The 21,884-nt window shown below is 39.4% G+C and overlaps 1 protein-coding gene across 2 annotated transcripts in view; it reads right to left on the bottom strand.

The window, feature by feature from the left end:
* Positions 1–12,835: 12,835 nt before the first annotated feature.
* The window catches only part of SEC23A (SEC23 homolog A, COPII coat complex component), a 67,153-nt gene continuing 58,104 nt past the window's right edge, over positions 12,836–21,884 (bottom strand). For both annotated transcript variants that reach the window (XM_053594101.1, XM_053594102.1), the window contains exons 19-20: positions 21,723–21,788; positions 12,836–14,249 (exon numbers count right to left, since the gene is read on the bottom strand). In XM_053594101.1, the coding sequence (XP_053450076.1) occupies positions 14,160–14,249; positions 21,723–21,788 (156 nt within the window). In that variant the 3' untranslated portion in view covers positions 12,836–14,159. The remainder of the gene's footprint in view (positions 14,250–21,722; positions 21,789–21,884) is intronic.

The raw sequence follows: 21,884 nt of genomic DNA, 5'->3' as shown, positions 1-21,884 counted from the left end.
TTAGTTATTGTGTTAAGACAGTTACATTCTACATTTACTAAGTTTCACATATACCCTTGTAAGATGCCCCGCAGGTGTAATCCCACCAATCGCCCTCCCTCCAATTTTAAATCACCATGTCAGTTCCAGAACAACCATATAAAGTCTGAAAACAGGAGGGCACCCAAATCTTGGAATCACGACCCAAATTGTTAGTAAAAGCCATCCCTTGCCCTTAAATATTCCTCCTCTCAATTAGTAAGACTACAAAAGGTCTAAAATCACTCTCTTTTGAGCCACCCCACTCTTCTCCCTGCGAGTGTACTTTTGTTTTTAATAAAGATGCCACTTGCTTGGCTTACATGACACATCCTGAAATTTCTCCACCATTCCCACCCTCCCAAAAAAACTTGGAAAAGCCTCCACTCGGAGGCCAGCAACAAAGTTAGAGGAGCTCAGAATGGACGGCTCCCTGTCCCTAATACAGGGTTAGCACTAAATTCATGTTGTCAGTTACTACTGAAGACGTTATTAACTTGAGTGTGGTGATGCATTTGTACACAATCTGCATGGTGCCACCTGCGAGCATTACTACTTACAGATTGTACAACCTTTCTTTCATAAGGTCTTTAAGCCTCAGTTTCCTTGTCTGTAAAAGGCAGATAATAATGTGAGGTTCCCAACAGACAATACAGAATCAGACAGTAATGCCTCCCTCTGGAGTGATGGCAGCCAACACTCACAGGTCATGTGTGGAGTGCCAGGCAGTATTCTAAGCACATTACAGGTACTCAGTGGTCTAATCCTCACGCAACCCTGTGAGCAGGTCCCAAGAGGTTAGGAAACACACCAAAAGTTACTTGGCTGGGGAAGGGCAAATCTGGGCCTTCAAACAGGCCTTGTTCCAGGGCCCAAGAGTGCTGAGCCCTCTGCCTCTCTTCTGCTTACTGCATTTGCACTTGAAGTCAACATTGGGTTTTTTTCCTTAAAAGATATAGGCTATATCTGTTTTATCCTCCTTGCTAGATGAAAACGTATTTGATTAAACTTAAAAAAAATTAAAACAGAGGGCGGCGCCTGTGGCTCAGTGAGTAGGGCGCCGGCCCCATATGCCGAGGGTGGCGGGTTCAAACCCAGCCCCGGCCAAACTGCAACCAAAATATAGCCGGGCGTTGTGGCGGGCGCCTGTAGTCGCAGCTGCTCGCGAGGCTGAGGCAAGAGAATCATTTGAGCCCAAGAGTTAGAGGTTGCTGTGAGCCGTGTGACGCCACGGCACTCTACCCGAGGGCGGTACAGTGAGACTCTGTCTCTACAAAAAAAAGAAAAAAAAAAAAAGAAAAAAAAAAAATTAAAACAACTCTGAATCTAAACTCTGTTGGTTACCCTTATTGGAAGTAGGGAATATTCAGACTTTACTACTCAGAAAGAGCTGAAACACCCACCATTTAATAACATTTACCCAAGTTGTTTATCATCATAGAAAATGATCTCCATTCATATGATAAGTAATTTATTCAAGCATAGAAATTAAAGAAGAGTGCTAGAATTGCTTAAATTTTAGAATGTTCCTCTAAATATAACTTTCTGACATAAATTCCCCTGGGTAGAGTTCTTGTGTTTTTGCTGAATAAAGAGTATCATCATACTTTAAATATATATTTAGGTTGTGACCAAAATAAAAAGGTGGCTAAACATTAAATATTCAATGAGAAATTGTAGTTCAAAAATGTGATCATAACTAGAGATGCTAGGAAGAAGGGACCTCAAAAATCCTATCCAGCTCTCCTGTTGGGCTACAGAGTCCACAATGGCTGATTTTTAAAGAACAGACTTACAAAGCAAATAAGGAATTTCACGTATTTGTAGTTTTCTTATGAACTCAGACTTTGCAAGCCTTTCATGCATGAGGGCGATCTAAAGTATTTTCCAATTTCGTACCCTTTCAACAGATGATTTTTTTACTATTAGCATCCAATTATTCCAAACAGTATTAGGAATTCCCTTTCAAAAAACCAATGCATTAATGTACAGAGCTATGATTTAATAATAATAATAATAATAATAATAATAATAATAATAATAATAATAAACCAAGGACTACAGCATGGGTGTTGATAGGAAAAATCACATAAAGAATTTTAAGTTCAGAATTTCAAGAGGCGAAAGGTAGCAAAAGGCAGCTTGTGTTTCCTATTATGTAGTATCTACTGCCCCCCTGAGGTGAAAGAGCATCAGTGCTTTCAAATTATATTTGTCTCAGTAGTTTAATTTAAATTTAGCATTTTCTGACATTACTCTGAAATACTTTCCTCTTTAAATATATCGTTCTGGGTGGCGCCTGTGGCTCAGTGGGTAAGGCGCCAGCCCCATATACCGAAGGTGGCGGGTTCAAACCCGGCCCCGGCCAAACTGCAACCAAAAAATAGCCGGGCGTTGTGGCGGGCGCCTGTAGTCCCAGCTACTCGGGAGGCTGAGGCAAGAGAATCGCTTAAGCCCAGGAGTTGGAGGTTGCTGTAAGCTGTGTGAGGCCACGGCACTCTACCGAGGGCCATAAAGTGAGACTCTGTCTCTACAAAAAAAAAATAAATAAATAAATAAATATATCGTTCTTTATTTTATTTCTCTAGTCATTCTCTATTTTGTTCACATAAGGCTTAATAATATAAAAAAACAAGTGAATTAAAGTGTGCATTCAGTTCAAGAGCTATTTCAGCAATTCTACAACTAAGTAGAAAATGAAAGTAATACAGAGGAATCTAATGACACATCTCCCAACAGAACGAAAGAGCACAGAATAATTCGAATCTCTTGACAAGTATTTGTTTCATAACCCTCTAAAATTTAATAGTAAAGAACACTTGGCTAGAAATAAAAGTGTTATATTAATTTTATTAAATCACAGGCTTCAGAAATAAAAAAAAATAACATACTCTGAGTCATCTAACATAGAAAAATCTTCCACCGATTATTTGAAATGAAATTACAATTTTCTTTCCAGGGAGTTTTTGGGAAGATAATTGATTAAATGCTTTATGCCTCTCTCTCTGCAGATATCTGGCTGGTAGGTTAGTTCCGTTTCTAACTTTCTAGAATCATCAGCAACTGATATTTTTAGCACAAGGCGCTGCTCTATAAATCATTTTTATCTCCAGTCTATCAGCGCTTATGTGACCTACATCCTATTGCATATAAAATTATCAAATGATTATATCCCTGAGCTATTTTTTAGCTGCAATTGCCAAAAAAACACTTAACTAATGTTGCACAAGGTGTCACAAAGTTGTGCAAAGGAGTGTGCATTTTTGGCTCAGACCCTGAGGAAGGAGGGAGCCTCTTCACCAAGAGGCCCTTCCTGTGGCTGCAGCCCACAAAGAATCCCCACACTTCAGGGCAGACCCAACAGGCAGAGAGAGCATAAACACACAGGATTCTTTGGGAGGCCTACACGTGGCCTTGTCCAGTGTTTTGGAATGCATAGCCTTTCATTAGAATTAGTGGGTCATGGTGACTCAGGCCTCTAATGCCAGCAATTTGGGAGGCCAAGGCAGAAGGACCACTTGAGGCTGGGAATTCAACCAACCTGGGAACATAGCGAAACCCTACAAAGTCCAAAAGTATTCAAAAGTATTTTTTTAAAGAAATTAATCAGGCATGATGGCCATGCCTAAAGTCCCAACCACTCGGGAGGCTGAGCTGGGAGGATGGCCTGCACCGTGGCACTTCAGGTTGCAGTGAGCTATGATAGAGCCACTGCTTTGGGTTTCAGAGTGAGACTCTGTCTCAAAAAAAAAAAAAAAAAGAATTAGTTGATAAAAGAAGTGGCTCTTAAGGTTTATTTTAGGCAGTTTATAAGCAAATGCTGTGCTTAGAAATAAAGACTCTGAAGTAAGAACTGTACACCCCAGGGTGAGCAGAAAGCGGAGCAGGTGGGACCCAGGAGAAAATCTCCATGTCCTAGAGGAAGGACACAGGGAAGAACAGAATGACCCTCAAGACACACCGATCAGCAGGTATCCCTGAGAGATGAGCCCGGGAATGACAACAGAATTCTCTGTGTGTATCATTTATACTCTTCTTGTAGATAAATGTGTTGAGTGGCTTGAAATAAGGTGTCAAGATAATATAAATTGCAGCTTGCAAGTCTGCTGTGAGATAAAGCACAGTGTGGAAATGTAGGTGAGGTGACGCATGTTTCCCACCTGGTTAGCTCCTGGCCATTGTGAAATGAGGCTGTGTCTATGACTTAGAGTGATCTTTAAGTGCAGTAGACAAAAATGACCCCCAAACCATCAGTCTGCTGGCATCTTTATCAAGTGGTTGGGGTAGTGAGAGACTGCATGCATTGACTCAGCAAGTTTTAAAGGGACGATTGGAGACAAAATGCAAAGCTTTCATAATTTTTGTTGTTGTTGCAGTTTTGCCCAGGGCCGGGTATGAACCCGCCACCCTCTGTATATGGGGCCAGTGCCCTCCCCACTGAGCCACAGGTGCTGCCCACATAGCTTTCATAATTATAGGCCATGAGCCCTGATCATTCAATGTGCTGGTTAAAAATGTGTGGGGTGAGTGATATGTAACTTCCATTATTCATCGACATGAACGCCTTCTGTTGTCTTCACAGAGTTGCACATTAGTAATTGGCTGGATATTGTTAGAAAAACACCTAAAACCACCTTCACCTGATCTGCTCTGAGTGGATAGATGAAGTAAAACAGTGCCAGTGTGCCATGTGCTTCACTTCTGATTCCTTTCCTGCAAATTGAATCTCTATTCTTTGCAATATAGATCAAAAACTAAGCCCTTGCAGTCACTGTGATCTTTATTTCACAAATAAGTTTAACCCATCTCAAATAATGGGGGCTTTTGAAGTAAGGATGAAGGGATCCCAGAAACAGCCACGCTTTGAGATTCGGGGTCATCCAGGAACTATCCCCAGCAGAAGGAATCTGTGAGCCTTCACCCTCACGTTCCACCATCCACACACCTCCTCCGCTCCTCATTTGTCCTATATCATTTTCCCTCTGGTTACAGAATGGCTACTGCTCCCTGGAGCTTTCTGTTAACTTTTTGAGGAGGAGAGTATAATAATTAGTCTGGTTAATTACCATTATCCTTACTAGTGAAACATTTTCACGCCAAGGCATCTCCTAGGTCGGCAGCCAGTCTATGGAGTAGGTGTCGTTAGGAAACTTGACCATACCCCTTTGCTAAGGAACAGAGTGAGGCTGGCTGTTCAGTTCAGCACAGAGCCACGAGTGGGAGGGTGTGGGCATGACGAACGGTATGTCTCAAATCCTAATGTTAAGGATTCGGTTTTTTTACTCTGTTCAGACTACTTCGGATTTCATTAATTAACAGATTCTATTATAGAAATAGAGCCATATATAACATGTAGCATAACTATGTCATTATCAAACACCTTTTATGATCATATTCTTCTTAATAAATAAAAGTAAGCTCTGTCCATGTTTAAACATACCTCTATTTGAAAAACACAGCTTCAATAATCTATTTAATTATGACATCCCCATATCACTCCACTGAGTTATTATTTTGTGGAAGGTCTTACAGGAAGGTGGAGATTTTTTCATTCCAGTTAGTTTTGTTCGGCACACATACGCAGGTTCTTAAGTGTGACAGTCAGCTAATGATAGCGACTTAAAATTGAAAGGTACAGGTGGAGAGGCAGATGGAGCTGTCACCATACATCCAGGCTGAGTAAGCTGAATGTTCTTGCCAGAGAACCGGCAATAACAACACATTAGCTCCCTGAAACCATGCTGGACTTTAAACTCTAAAAGGAAAGCGATCATTAGAGTCATTTATAATAAGCCATGCCACAAATGTGTATGGCACTCAGTGAGTAAATATAATTCAAAAGGCCCATTGTAAATACATTGTAAATATATATGAAGATGAAAAAAGCCAGCACACGATAAACACACAAAACAGAAATCTGCTGTTCCAGAGACTTGTCTATCTAGCCTATGATAAAGATCTAATCAGTTAATAAATATGCTTAAGAACATTTCATAACATGCCTTAGCCATCTATTTCATGATCCTAAAAAAAAAAAAAAAAGGAGACATCTTCCTTAAGATAATTTAAGGCAATTATTAATTAAGCCATTTCAAAATTTATTACTCAGGATCTTATTTCCTCAACATCTCTATTAAAATACAGAACCTAATTGTGGATATGATCAAAACCCAGAATTCAATGAAAATGTTCTCTTCAGTTTCATGATACTGTACTATCATTAATATTTCAGCAACTTTATGGCCTTTTTAATAGAAATACTTCCTTGCTGAAAAGATATACTTGATAAATCAGTAGGCTTAATGCTCTCATTAAAAATAGAATTTTAGAATTAAACATTGTAAGATACCATACATTATGGCACGATCTGTGCTCAACAGAGAAAGACAGTGTCTGACCCTGTGCTCCTCACCTACCTCATTAGGATTTACAAATAATTAAAGAGAATTTCATCGAGTTCCGTAACTTCAGCTCCCCATTCTATGCTTGTGGATTCTCAAGCCTGAGTTTTCTCATTCCAGAACACACATTTCCAGCTGATTGCCAGACTTCTTCCTATGGAGGCCCCACAACATGGCAATGCTGCTCTTACCTGACATGGTCATTTAAACTGTTGTCCACAGCCACGGTGGCACCAGTGTTACCTGAGAGGCAGTTAGAATGCAAAATCTCAGCCCTACTGTACCACAGTCTGCGTGTTAACAGTATCACTAGGTGGTTACTATGCATGTTCAAGTTTGAGAAGCATTGCTCTATGGTTTTCTGTTGAATTTTACTTCCTCGTAAATGCTTTACTTTTATAAGTAAATGCTTTCAAACAAGTAGAATACTTAACCTATCAGCATCTCACAAGGATTTCATGAAGATTAATTTTTAAACCTGTGCAGATTAAGTTATTTTTAAATTGACATGAAGAAAGGCTTCTAAGCCACTAAATAAAGTGAAATGTGATCCTTCTGTATTAGGGGTTCCTTAATCAGGATACTTATCACTTCAAAGTGACATCTTTACTGCTACTCGCAAGTAATCTCCAGATATATTATTCTTAGAAAAAACTCTAATCCCTACAAAAATTGGCTAGGTGCGCTGGGTCACGCCTGCAATCCTAACACTGGGAAGCCACGGTGGGACAATCCCTTGAGTTCAGGAGTTTGAGGTCAGCCTAAGCAAGAATGAGACGCCACCTCTATAAAAAATAGAAAAACTAGCCGGGCACTATGGCAGGCACCTGTAGTCCCAGCAACTCAGGAGGCTGAAGCAAGAGGGTCCCCTGAGCCCAGGAGTTGGATGTTGCAGTGAACTGTGTGACACCACTGCACCACTAGCTGGGGCAACAGAGGCAGACTCTTGTCTCCGAAAAAGAAAGAAGGAAAATTGTTTTTTTTCTTTATTTCTCTGTCTTGCCAAAACAAAACAGTGCAGTCCCCAGAACAGGTTAAACGTATGCACAGGATCATCCTGTGGATGCTTTGCCTTCTTGGAGCAGCCAAGCAAGATCTTGACAAAGATCAGGAAACCACAGAGTGAGCCACATTTCTCTCCACCTAAACACTGTGGTTATTGTGGATGGGAAACAAGCCAATGTGGTTCTGTGACAGTATGTCCTCGGCGTCCTGATTGGGAAAATTCTTGTAGTTGGCAAATACCTCTTGCCTTACTGGCTGCCTGCTTTCTTTTAATAACAGGATCAGAGAGGGACAGGTAGCTTTGCAGGCCAATGGTTATTGTGTAAAACAAGTTTAAGTAATTTCTCCATAAAATTCTGGCCAAACCTTACTTTGGTATGTCATATGCGAATCCTTCTCAATTCAGTAACTATCTTTTCTCTAGAAGTGCGAGTCACTCATAGCACTCAGCAACTTGCTGCTGTGTTGTTTGTCACTGAAAGCATTGTACAAGGATCAGACGACCAACATGGTATTGTGGGGAGATTCTTGAATGAATCGGGTAAGGAGATGGGACTTGATGACTTCCATGGACTCTTTAACACCGAAAGTCCAGTTTCTCAACTTTGTAAATACTTCTACATGCATGGGTGGTAAATATTAATATATAGTTGTAACATAAGTCTTATCTAAGTTCACTATAGGAAAAGTTGTAGATGACCTGGTCATTCAACAACTCAACAGCTATGCTTCTTAATTGGCCTAGACCAAAAAAGTTTGAATAAGTACTCCTCTAAGACATTTATTTAAAAAAAAAAAAAGAAAGAAAAACCATCGATCCACGAATGGATTAACAAATTGTGGTACACGTATACCATGGAATATTATGCAGCCTTAAAGAAAGATGGAGACTTTACCTCTTTCATGTTTACATGGATGGAGCTGGAACATATTCTTCTTAGTAAAGTATCTCAAGAATGGAAGAAAAGGTATCCAATGTACTCAGCCCTACTATGAAACTAATTTATGGCTTTCATATGAAAGCTATAACCCAGTTATAACCTAAGAATATGGGGAAGGGGGAGAAGGAGGGGAGGGAGGGGGGAGGAAGGACGGAGGGAGGGTGATTGGTGGGATTATACCCGTGGTGCATCTTACAAGGGTACATGTGAAACTTACTAAACGTAGAATATAAATGTCTTAACACAATAACTAAGAAAATGCCAGGAAGGCTATGTTAACCAGTGTGATGAAAATATGTCAAATGGTCTATAAAACCAGTGTATGGTGCCCCATGATCGCATTAATGTAAACAGCTATGATTTAATAAAATAAATAAATAAAAATAAAAAATAAAGCACGTATTTTACTCTTGGAAGAACTGACACTTAATTTCCTTCTTAGATGGAAATTATGAATAAACCCAGAAATGGGTTTATTCAGACTTTCAATCATCTTTTTGGTTTCATGGAATATCTCCATTGATTTTTCTGTTTGTTTTCAGATTCTAGATTTCATTATTATTTCCTTTTCCATTCTTTTTTTAGTTTTATTGGTCGTCCTTTGCAATTTTCTTGGGTTGAATGCAAAATTGATTTCTTTTAAATTCTTTCTCCACTTACACTTAAAACAGCATATTTCTGTGTAATAATCCTTTTTCCTATAATACAAGTTTTGACATATAGCTCTTTTATTGTTCAGTTCTAAATATAAATTTCACTGAAATTTCTTAATTCATGAGTAAATCAAGCCTGATTGCTTTCCCAACAGTGGTGTAAGAAGGATAAAAGAGTAAGTTTAAGTTCTATTATCACCATTTCTAAACAAATATTGGTGTTAAAGTACTCTAATCTAAAAAAAAATCTTTTATTGGTTCTGATCTATATAATTTATGTGATTACTGCTAAGTTTTAATAACATGTATATAACCCCCTCATTCTTTTTTTTTTTTTTGAGACAGAGACTCTATTGCCCAGGCTAGAGTGCGGTGGCGTTGGCCTAGCTCACAGCAACCTCAAACTCCTGGGTTCAAGCAATCCTCCTGTCCCAGTCTCCCAAGTAGCTGGGACTACCAGCACCCACCACAAATTTCCCTATTCATTTAATAGAGACAGGGTCTTGCTCTTGTTCAGGCTGGTCTTTACTCCTGAGTTTAAGCAATCCAACTACTTCAGCCTCCCAGAGTGCTAGGATTACAAGCATGAGCCACTGCACTCAGACTAACGTCCTGATTATTTTTATAACCTTTCAATAAACATCGTGTTCTACAAGGAACTTAATTTAGAAAACTCCCAGTTTTCTGAATCTGGCCCCAACATACGAGAACATCTTACATTTAAAAGGTAAGTTCATAGGCTTGGCACCTGTGGCTCAAGCAGATAAGGTGCCAGCCACATACACCTGAGCTGGCGGGTTTGAATCCAGCCTGGGCCCACCAAACAATAATGATGGCTGCAACCAAAAAATAGCTGGGCGTTGTGGCAGGCGCCTGTAATCCTAGCTACTTGGAAGGCGGAGGCAAGAGAATCACTTGAGCCCAGTAGTTGGAGGTTGCTGTGAGCTATGATGCCACGGCACTCTACCCAGGGTGACAGCTTAAGGCTCTGTCTCAAAAAAAAAAAAAAAGGTAAGTTCATAGGCCAGGCGCAGTGGCTCACACCTGTAATCCTAGCACTCTGGGAGGCTGAGATGGGTAGATTGCCTGAACTCAGAAGTTCAAGACCAGTCTGAGAAAAGTGAGACCCCATCTCTAAAAAATAGCTGAGAGTTGTGATGGACACCTCTAGTCCCAGCTACCTGGGAGGCTGAGGCAAGAAGATCACTTGAGCCCACAAGTCTGAGGTTGCTATGAGCTATGATGCCAAGGCACTCTACTGAGGGCAACAAAGTCATTCTGTCTCAATAAAAGGTGAGTTTATAAAATCTTTTGAATGAACCATTTCCACTCCCTTGGAGCCTCAGTTTGTGTTTTTAGTACTGTGGTACTATATATACCCTGGTATTTAAACAGCAGATTCAAAATAAACAATAATAGTACAGTAATTACTAAAATAAAGAATCAGTTTTGGGGCGGCCCCTGTGGCTCAAGGAGTAGGGTGCCGGTCCCATATGCCGGAAGTGGTGGGTTCAAACCTAGCCCTGGCCAAAAAAAAAAAAAAAGAATCAGTTTTGGCCGGATACAGTGGCTCACACCTGTAATCAAATTTCAGAGAAAAGCAAAAAGGGGCGATTTTAAAACAGGTGAGGTATACTGACAGAAGAACAGCAATAAGATGGTGAACAATAGATTAGGGAGATACTAGACTGGGCAAACTGATGGGCTTTGGTTACCAAAGCTGATAAGAAGAATAGGAGTTGAAAATGATTCTTTCGTTACCGGCCTGAACTGGATAACTTAGTACAATCATTAGACACAGTCTTTGGGTTAGAGAATAAGAAATGGAGGTTATCAGGGGAACTAGATAAATGTCAGCTCAATTTTGGAATCAGCCGAAGACGGAATAAATTTATCCTGCTATGCCAAAATGTAAGTGTACATAGATGAGGTCTGGGGTCATTTTTAGAGATTATGCCAATAGAAGTGGTAGGTTCAATAATAAGTTCCAAAGTAGTTTCTGGATAAGATTCTAAAGCCTCTCAGTGGGGCAAATTTAGCAAATATTTTTACCCACCCTAAGTTCTTTAAGAGGGTGCTATGGTCTACATGTTTGGACCCCTCAAAATTCCTATGTTGAAATCTAATCTCCGATGTGGTATTAAGAGGTGGGGCCTTGGCCAGGCAGAGGCTCATGCCTGTAATCCTGACACTCTGGAAGGCCAAGGCAGGAAGATCCTTTGAACCCCAGAGTTCAAAAGCTCTGAACAAGAGCAAGACCCCATCTCCACTAAAATACACAGAATAATTCGCTTGGTGGTGTTGTGGTGAGCATCTGTAGTCCCAGCTACTTGGGAGGCTGAGGCAGGAACATTTGAGCCTAGAGTGTGAGGCTGCCATGAGCTAGGCTGAGGCCACGGCACTCTGGGTGACAGGGTAAGATTCTGTCTCAAAAAAAAAAAAAAAAAAAAGGTGAGGGCTTTGCCCTCGTGAGTGGATCAGTGCCTGGGTGAGCTTGTTCACTTCCCTCCCTTCCACCCGGTGAGGACACCCAGAAGGGGCCATCCATGAAGCAGAGAGCCATCGCTATACCCTGAAGCTACTGGCACCTGCATCTGGGACTTCCCTGCCCCCAGAATTGTGAGAAACGCATTTCTGTTGTTCATAAATCGCCCAGTCGGAGGTATTTTGTTCTAGCAGCCCCAATGGCCTAAGACAAGGGCTAAACATTTTTTCACAGTCTGTCTAAACAGCTAACCACTGAGACGTACTTAAATTGTATACAAAAAAGACCCAGAATGGACCTCGAATGAGAGCTCACGCCTATAATTCCCACACCTGGGAAGGTCAAGGAGAGAAAATTGCTTGGGGCCAGGAGTTCAAGACCAACCTAGGCAACATAGAAAAACCCAGTGTCTACCAAAGAGAAAATGTTTTCAAGACAGTCAGGCATAGTTGTGCACCTACAGTCCTAACTACTTTGGAAAGTTGAGGCAGGAGGACTGCTATGATCACACCTCTGCCACTTCACCCCAGGCAACAGAGCAAGACCCCTTTAAATGATAAACTAAAAGGGCATGATAATATATTTGCTCAACTTTATCCCTTAAAAACACACTAGGTTAGTATGTTAGCAGCTTCACCTATAAATGATTTAGAAGTAGAGGACAATTTAGGGCTAAGTACCACTGCATCACTCAAGACAGCATTCTTTTTTTTTTTTTTTTGAGACAGTCTTAATCTGTCACCCTCAGTAGAGTGCCACGACATCATAGCTAACAGCAACCTCAAACTCTTGAGCTCAAGCGATCCTCTTGCCTCAGCCTCTCAAGTAGTGGAGACTACAGGTACCCACCACAATGCCTGATAAGTTTTTCTATTTTTAGTAGAGACGGGGTCTCTCTCTTGCTCAAACTGGTTTCAAATTCCTAAGCAAGATTCAAAAGCAATCCACCCACCTCCCAGAGTGCTAGGATTACAGGCATGAGCCACCAGTGCCCGACCTCCAGACAGCATTCTTAATGGACATAACGTAAGGGGCCTGGTGAATCAAACAGGTATCATCATCACATGGTCTTTCCTCTATTCCAAACATGTGAAGTCCAAAACAACTTACCTTACAGCAAAAATGAATAATTATTTTTTAAGTGATGAAAAGGCTCTAAAACCGACAGTGGTGACAGTTACACAATTCCATGAAAATATATACAGTAATGTCAATTCCACCTCAAAAAATCTGTGATTTAAAAAATGAGTAACTTTTACTCTATTAGATTTTAAATGCACTAATTTTACATTAGGCTTCTCAGGCTTTACTAGATTTCAAAATAACCAGAAAAACAGAGAAAGTATATTTTATTGGCATTTAGGCCTAGCACAATCCAATTCAAATAAAACAGAATGAAGCAATTTATTTAAACTAATTGAATAAAACGTATAAACCATTTTTCTTAAGTTTATGTTTTGCCATCATCTGATTGTGTTCATGCAAATACAATCATCAAATCTGTCCTTCTAAGCATATAAAAGCACCACCTTTTTATCTGCAGTACTTGATACATAAATTTCATTGTCAAAACACATCTGGCTTTAGCAATGTAAACATATTTGCTATAAGTAAACTTTAAATGGCAAAAGTGAATAATACAAATGAATAAATCAAAATATAACTGAGCTTCACCATGTTACATAAACAACCTTGTAATACTGTTTCAATATGAACCCAACTTAATAAATTTCACAAAAAGGAAGCAGAAACAAAATGTGTAAACTCCCAAAGTAGTGTTAAAATACTGAAGCATACAATGCAAAATTTACCTCAGAAAAACAAGGGGAAACAACCAAACCATGAAGCGAACGCCAAATTTGGTTTAGTAGTTACAATAGTCACTCTACCTGAAGGCTTACTCACCACTGTGCACTTGCTCTGCATGCTGACAAAATGATTTATTTTCTATGTCCCCTTAAGAAAATTTTCATGTTTAGTCACATAAGTTGGGTACTTTATAAAAATTCCACATTTATTGTCAGTTGTGGAATCATTACCCCCAAGTTTTTCATCTTTAAACTATTTTTCTTAATAACCAAAAACATTAAATTATCTTCATGAAAATTACCGTTATAAAGTCCAATAATTCCTAAACAAATCATCAGAAAAATAAAACTGCCTTAACAGAGTAAGTACAGAAAAAGCGTATACGTAGTGCTGAAAATCAAAAAAAAAAAAAAAGGAGTAAACAAAAATGTTCACATTTATCATTACTTTTTTTTTCCTTTACTTTCTGACTAAAGTTAAGAAACAAGTTTTTTAAATGTCACCATGAACATTCAGTGCAACTTTGGGTTTGTCTGCGATATACAGTGAGATATTTAGCAGACTCTATTTTTACTTTAAAACATAATTCAGTTATAAAGACCCCAAATTTCTAAAACTGGTTATAATACTGTGGCAAGCAAAATAAATTTGTTCTTATTGCTCTCATTATATTCCAGCTTAACCTGCAAACGTGAATGTTTTTCAATATGTTGTCTCAAACCATACTAGAATAAAATAAAGTCTAGAGAGAGATCCCTGTTGGTTTCCACAGATATATTGAAAAAGGGAAAAAATGAAATTGGACGATTATTTAATCTTCTTAAACACCCGTAACATGTTTAGCACTTCAAGCAGCACTTGACACAGCAAGTTTCTTCAAGTGATCCATGAACACTTGTAAACTGACATCATCCGTGAGAATAGGTGCTCCGGATTCCTAAAGGAAAAGAAAGGCAATAGCTATGATTAAAACTTAGCCTTGGAATATTTAAGCAAATTATCAAAAATGGACAAGGAAACCATTTTAAGTAAAGTAATGCTTACGCTCCTGTTGACTGAAGAATCTAACTGGCCTTTGTCCCTACTTCTGGGAGGGAGATTCTACATCTTGGAATTCTCTAAGCAACAGCAGTGCACGTCACTCACGGGCTGAGGGGACTACACCTACGTTTACGCTATGTGATGAGGTGACTCAGGATGGGGCCTCCAGAAAGGCCAACAATGGGATCATCTGAGGGCTGGAGCTGGGGGGCAGCCTGACCTCCAAACCCTTTCTCCCTGGCATTTTAACAGAAAATCCAGCTGGAAGACACAGGTGAAGTGACTTCTTTCTGCAAAGTCATATGGGGGCTGGGCTCAGTGGTTCACATCTGTAATCCCAGCACTTTGTGAGCCACCGAGCCCAGCCCCCATATGACTTTGAAGAAAGAAGTATATGCTTAAATAGTATATGCTTATCAGATTTTCAAGTCAATTTAATTCATTTCTGTCAGGTCCAGGTAATTACCAAGAGTTAGGAGAAATTCCTAATATCCATTCAATAAAAAATGTGTTGACAGAATGACCTTTATAACCTAATCCATTAAGAGTGAAATTTTACTAAACCAAGAGAAAGTATTTCTAGCATTTATATCCAAATTTTTCATTTTTCTTCTGATACTCTATTTATTAATAAATACGAAAAGTCTGTAATAGGAAATTAAGTAATTTTCAGAGGCGATCACCAAGTCAGTGGCAAATATGAGGTAAGAATTTACATGGCACAGCATGGACATGCCATGACCTCTCCTGAATAAAGGAAAATCCATTTATAACGTCAATCCATAAGAACATGAAAAACTTGACAATGAAGGGAGACAAAAGCACTGACTACCCACATAACTTGGTTTTTCAGTTTGTTTTTTTTTTTCTTTGTAAGAAACAGCGTCTCTAAAAAAAAAATGCAATGGGGTAATCGTAGTTTACATAGCTCATGCAGCCTCAAACTCCTGGGCTCAAGCAATCTTCCTGCTTTAGCCTTCCATTAGCTAGGATTACAGGCACGCCACCATGCACATTTAATTTTCAAAAATATATACATTTTTTTTTTTTTTTGGTAGAACAGGGTCTTGTGACATTGCCCAGGCTGGTCACAAATTCCTGGCCTCAACAAATCTTCCTGCCTCAGCCTCCCAAAGTGCTGGGATTACAGATGTGAGCTACCGAGCCTAGCCCCCACATGACTTTGAAGAAAGAAGTTACTTAACCTGTGTCTTAGTTTCCTCATCTGTAAAATAAGGATAATAACAAAATCTATCTTCCATGGTTGTTACGATGATTTAAATGAGCTACACTGTATAAAGCAAATAGAACAATCCTAGAAACACAATACATTTTAGCTATTTTTATTATTCCTTCTTTTGAAAACCCTATTATAATACTGAAATACTTCTCTTTATTATTCTACATTCACAGTAAATTCAGAGAAGCACAGGTCTCAAAATGTGACCTAAACCAGTAATAACCTGATGGTTCTTGCTCCCTAATTCCTACAACTATGCTTAATTTTTTTTTTTTCATTTTATACCTGTTTTCCACTACAAGTCACTCAATCCCAGATCTTTTTTCCTAGTCATGGATTTTCTAATTTATATACTGCAGAATTCTTACATTTGAAATTATAAATACTAATCCTCAACTCAATTTTATAAAAATAAGCAGTTGGTTGATCTCAATTTTTCAAATGGGCCTCTTTTCTAATGACAATATTTGAGGATCAAGCAGAATGGTACAGTCTTTACATGACTTAGCATATGAGGCTCAACAGCACCAGAGGCTCTAGAGCAGGAGCGGCACAGCAGCTGTGTTGCAGTGGTGCCCTCTTCAGGCCATTCATGGATAATACTTATCACTGGGTACTTGGATTTCTGACAAACTCCGAAGATCCTAGATTCCATTAATATTCAGTAAAACACTTGGCTGCTAAAGTTAATTCCCTAAATTTCAATCATCAAATTAGCGTACTTATTAAAAATTCTCATCTGGAGTCTGACAGGCCTGAGTGAAAGAGGAGACAAATCTGAATCTTGCCACAGTTTAGCTATGCAACCTTAGGTAAGACATATTGAACATATATGAGCTTCAATTTCCTCTTTTGAAAAATAAGGTTAATTGATTGCAAGAGGGACTTTACCTAACAATTGCAATTAGTGTAACCTGGCTTACTGTACCCTCAATGAATCCCCAACAATAAAAAAAAAAAAAAAGAAAAATAAGGTTAATAGCACTCAACTTGTAGAAGCTTTTAAACAATTAAATGAGAATACATAAAAATCTTATCATGATGACTAAGAAACTATAGATCAATTTAGTAATTATTATGATTATGAAAATATTATTACTTATAAAAATCATGTATCAAGAAGACCTTAGGGGCCAGGCCCAGTGGCTCACACCTGTAAATCTAGCACTCTGTGAGGCCAAGGCAAGTGGACTGCTTGAGCTCAGGAGTTCAAGACCAGCCTGAGCAAAAGCAAGACCACCCTCTCTACCAAAAAACAGAAAAACTAGCCAGGTGTTGTGGCAGATGCCTGTAGTCCCAGCTACTTGGATGGCTGAGGGAACAGGATCGCTTGAACCCAGGAGTTGGAGGGTGCTGTGAGCTATGACACCACAGCACTCTAACTTGGGTGACAGAGTGAGACTCTGTCTCAAAAAAAAAAAAAAAAATCTTAGGCTCTTGTTTATTCCTCTAATGCCCTTACTTCTAGGTAGTAATAATTATACTCCAAAGTTTAAAAATAGATTTTCTTTCCCAAGTTAAACATCTTATCTTTAGGGAGAAAATGTTTTTCCATTGTTAACAGTGAAAACGAACAGCTAATATTTACTGAGTATTACTGTCCACATGAACCACATACAGTTATTAAACTCTGTAGACAAAAAAGCGAAGGCAAAGAGAAGTTAAGTAATTTACATTCTCACTACCAGCCCTCCACACTTCCACGATTAAGTTCCTTTCCTTACTATAAAACTGCCTCGCCTTTCAAAATATTTAGACTTTGTATTCAATTTATTTATCTTTATCACAAAACCTCCTTAATTCCTAAGCACCAACACAGAACCCCCATACTCTAACATCTGTTCTCTCCCATCCAGATCTGTTCTACTCCATTTATGGTATGTTTAAGCTACTGTGGAAGTCAGAAATGAAAATGACAATTACTGCTCTCAAGTAATTTATAATCTAACAGAAGAAATAAGGGCCATAGGAAATGGATGGGGAAAGACGTGTGATGGGAGGGTGATATTACATAAATCCGGTCATGCAACCATAGGAAGGAAGGTGTTATGGTTTTGAATGTTTGTCTCCTCCAAAACTCACAATGAAATTTTATCTCCAATGGAGCAGTATTGAGAGGAAGGGGCCATTAAAATGTAACTAGGTCATGAGGACTCTGCTCTAATGAATGGATTATAATCCACTCATGGATTAACAGATTATCAAAGGAGTGGGACTAGAGGCTTTATAAGAAGGAGACCTGAGTATCACACCCAGCCCTGTTACAGGTGATGCCCTGCACCACCTCAGGACTCTATAGAGTCCCCACAAGCAAGAAGGCCCTCACCAGATGCAGCTCCTCGACCTCAGACTTCTCAGCCTCCATAACTGTGAGAAATAAGTTTCTTTTCTTTGTAGTTACTTACTTTCAGGTATTCTGTTATAAGCAACACAAAACAGTTTAAAAGAGTTTTATGGATTCAGTGACCCTTGAATTCAACCTTGAGGGACAGGTAGGATATGTCCAAGAACCTGCTCTGTATTCAGAGTGGACTGAGAAGTCTAGTTTGGCCAAAAGAACTACATAATAGCTAAAGATAGAAAAAAACATTTGGGTCATGCCAGAAAGGACTCTCAATAGCAATATAAAGGGTTTATATATAATTCTATAAGAGATTATAGAAGATTGCAGAGCTAACATTCAGGACTACTAAATTAGGGAGACTGTTCTGGCCATTGCCAAAATAGAGAAAAAAATTGAAGCACCAAGGCCAGTTAGCAGGTAATTCCATGTCCATGTGAAAAGTAAAGAGAATCTGACTTCAGTTAGTGACATAGAAAGAAGGGAAAGATAGGAAAATAGAGCAAAGCATTTGTGAGTACTGAGAGACAGAAAGAAGAGATTGCAAATGACTAAAATCCTAAGCCTTGAGAAGAGTAAGGCCTTCTGTAAAAAACAGGAAATTAGGAAGAAGATAGTGGGAGAAGAGAGGTCAAGTTGGGTCATTACACTTTATGAAATGTCTGCAGGAAATTCAAGTGACATGCACCAGACAATTATAGAAACTCAAGTCCATAGCTCAAAGTGAAGCCAAACAAAAGACAGAGATTTGCCAGTTAGCCTTCGGATGGAAGCTGAAGCCATGAGAGTGGAAGCAATCACCCAAAGAAACAGTGAATGCTGAGAAATCTCAAAGTTTTGAGACACTTTGATATTGAAAGGGGAGGGGCCTTTATTGCAGCTATGGCTTCATTTACCTCTACCCAACTGGGACCCCATAGTCAATTAATACTGCTCTGAATTAATCTACCCTCTTTCTAATTTCTTTCTCATTTCTAGTCCTGAATTACCTCCACAGTCTCTCAGCTTTGATCCAGTGCCTGATCTACAGAGCATGGTTAAAGAGCACTATGGAAGTACGCTCTAGAAATTTTTAGTAAATAAATGGGCCCTCACTACTGTGTAAAAGCCTTTTAGTCATCCACTGTTGATTTCTTATATCCCTTAAACCTTTTTTAATCTTTTCAATTTTTCAGTCCCTAACCCAGCCTTTCTCACTCTTAAAATAATCTATTACTGAAAAGAAATGGCAATTATCCAATGTGAGCTTTCACTCCACCTCACAATCTTCCTGTCTCCACCCTCATCTCACCTTCTGCTTTTGCAGAAAGAAACACCCTGCCTCCTTACCAGCTTCACCCTCCTTAGTGCTTGTGATCACACCGTCTCCTTCTGAGGATCTTAAACATCTGTTTTTTGTGTCTTCCCCACATTGGCTCCTTACACCTGATTTACAGGAAAATTCTGTGCTCTTATTCTAGTAACAACCATTTACCTATCATTTGCCAAAGAATCACTTATTGTTATAAGCTACACCACCACCAATTCTTTATGATCTATCTTACCCCACCACTATATTAAACTACTTACACAAGGCCACAAATGATGTAGTCATTTGGTCCAGCCTTCAAATCCAAGCACCTTCCCTCCTTTAGCTCTCTACACTCTCCTCATACAACCATTTACAGTGATGACTTTAAGTATCACCTTATATTGAACTACTTACTTCACATATACTCTGTATTCAATTTCCACAATCATCCCAATTAAGTTATAATAGTTATTTTCTCCCTCTCAGCCAAGATCCAGTCAGAATTTCAGATTTCTTCTAATCAAGTACCACGGAGTCTACTTTTGAAATATCTCCCAAATTGGGTGGCGCCAGCCCCATATACCAAGAGTGGCGGGTTCAAACCCGGCCGCAGCCAAACTGCAACAAAAAAATAGCAGGGCATTGTGGTGAGTGCCTATGGTCCCAGCTAGTCGGAAGGCAGAGGCAAGAGAATTGCCTAAGCCCAAGAGCTGGAGGTTGCTGTGACATTCTACCAAGGGTGACAAAGTGAGATTGTCTCTAAAAAAAAAAAAAATAGAAAGAAAGAAAAAAAAAGAAATATCTCCCAAATTTATTCCTTTCACGGTCTTGCCTTCATCCCCTCTCACTTGGATAACTTTAATTAATATAGTTTCAGGCTACAAAATGCTACAAATTAATCTTAGATTCAACTATGCTATCTAAGACTGGAATTTCCCCCATGTCCAAAAACCTTCAAGCACTCTCAATTACCTCCCTAACAAAGACTCAACTTCTTGGTCCCATACTATCTTCTACCTAGAATTCCCTTCCTCATGCAATTTCCATTTACTGAAACAATAACCATTCTTTAAAGTAAATATCACTTTTATCTGAACTCTTCTCTAACCACACGCCCCTGTACCTGCTGCCACCATGTGCCCTCGTCCCTTCTTCCTCTTCTAGAAATCCTTGAATACTTTATATTTTTCTGAAGTCACATATCTCATTCTGTCTTGTATTTTCCTTAGATATGCATCTTTTTTTTTTTTTTTTTTTGAGACAGAGTCTATGTCACCCTCAGTAGAGTACCATGGCGTCACAGCTCACAGTCAAACTCTTGGGCTTAAGCGATTCTCTTGCCTCAACCTCCCAAGTAGCTGGGACTACAGGCACCTGCCACAGCACCCGGCTATTTTTGTTGTTGTTGTTGCAGTTGTCATTGTTGTTTAGCTGGCTCACAAGGGGTTCGAACCCGCCAGCTTGGGTATATGGCCCACATACAGTGTATGTGGCCTGGCACGCTACCCACTGACCTACAGGCACCGCCCCTAGGTATGTATGTTATCTCTAATACTTGACTACAAGCTCTTCAGAGGCAGGGATGGTAACTGTGTGCCCTGAAGTACCAGTACAGATTCCTATACATATAGGACACTCAACAAATACTGATGTGGTGTATTAAAAGGCAGGACTCGGTGGGCGGTGCCTGTGGCTCAAGGAGTAGGGCGCCGGTCCCATATGCCGGAGGTGGTGGGTTCAAACCCAGCCCTGGCCAAAAGAAAAAAAAAAAAAAAGGTAGGACTCGGGTGGTACCATTGCTCAGTGGGTAGTAGGGTGCCGGCCACATACCCTGAGGCTGGTGGAATCGAACCTAGCCTGGGCCAGCTAAAATCAACAATGACAACTACAACAAAAAAAATAGCCAGGCATTGTGGCAGGCACCTGTAGTCCCAGCTACTTGGGAGGCTGAGGCAAGAGAATTGCTTAAGCCCAAGAGTTTGAAGTTGCCGTGAGCTGTAATGCCACAGCTCTCTACCAAGGGCAACATAATAAGATCCTGCCTCAAAAAAAAAAAAAAAATAGATAAATAAATAAATTAAATTAAATTAAAGGCAGGACTTATACCAAATTAAGTTTTATCAGTAATGATTTACAGGCTTCCCACTTCTCCTGCTCAACTACAATCCCTGACCTCTCTTGGCTTCTTGTGACCTTTTGTGGTTCACGGCCTACCATCAAGCTTCAATTAGCATTCCCTGTCTTAGACTCTTTATTGCTATTTGTCTCAGGGTGTGGCACTAAACTTGACATAGGAAGAGGTTCTATTTGAAAGGATCACTTTTTTATTTTCTATGGTGCTACCAAATATTAATTCTGTTTTCTACTCTTATTTTTTCATTACTTTTCCAACAGAAATCATTACTAAATACATGTGGAAAATATAGCTTTCACCAAAATAACAAACTTCGATTAATACACAAAGAAATAACTTTTAAGAACTGCTATTTACACTTACCTGCCCCCAGGCATACATATTATTGTGAGTCTGTGAAGGGTTGACTTTTGAAAGCAGGAAACGGGCCTTAAAAGCAAAGAAGAAATAACATTATCATTATATCAAAAATACATTTAGTTAATATAAGTTCAGTGAATACAATATACCATCTAAAATAAATTT

Source organism: Nycticebus coucang, chromosome 6 (genome assembly GCF_027406575.1).
Source record: "Nycticebus coucang isolate mNycCou1 chromosome 6, mNycCou1.pri, whole genome shotgun sequence".
Lineage (NCBI taxonomy): Eukaryota > Metazoa > Chordata > Mammalia > Primates > Lorisidae > Nycticebus > Nycticebus coucang.
Note: the sequence above shows the minus strand (reverse complement) of the source record. Positions and strands in the feature narration are given on the sequence as shown.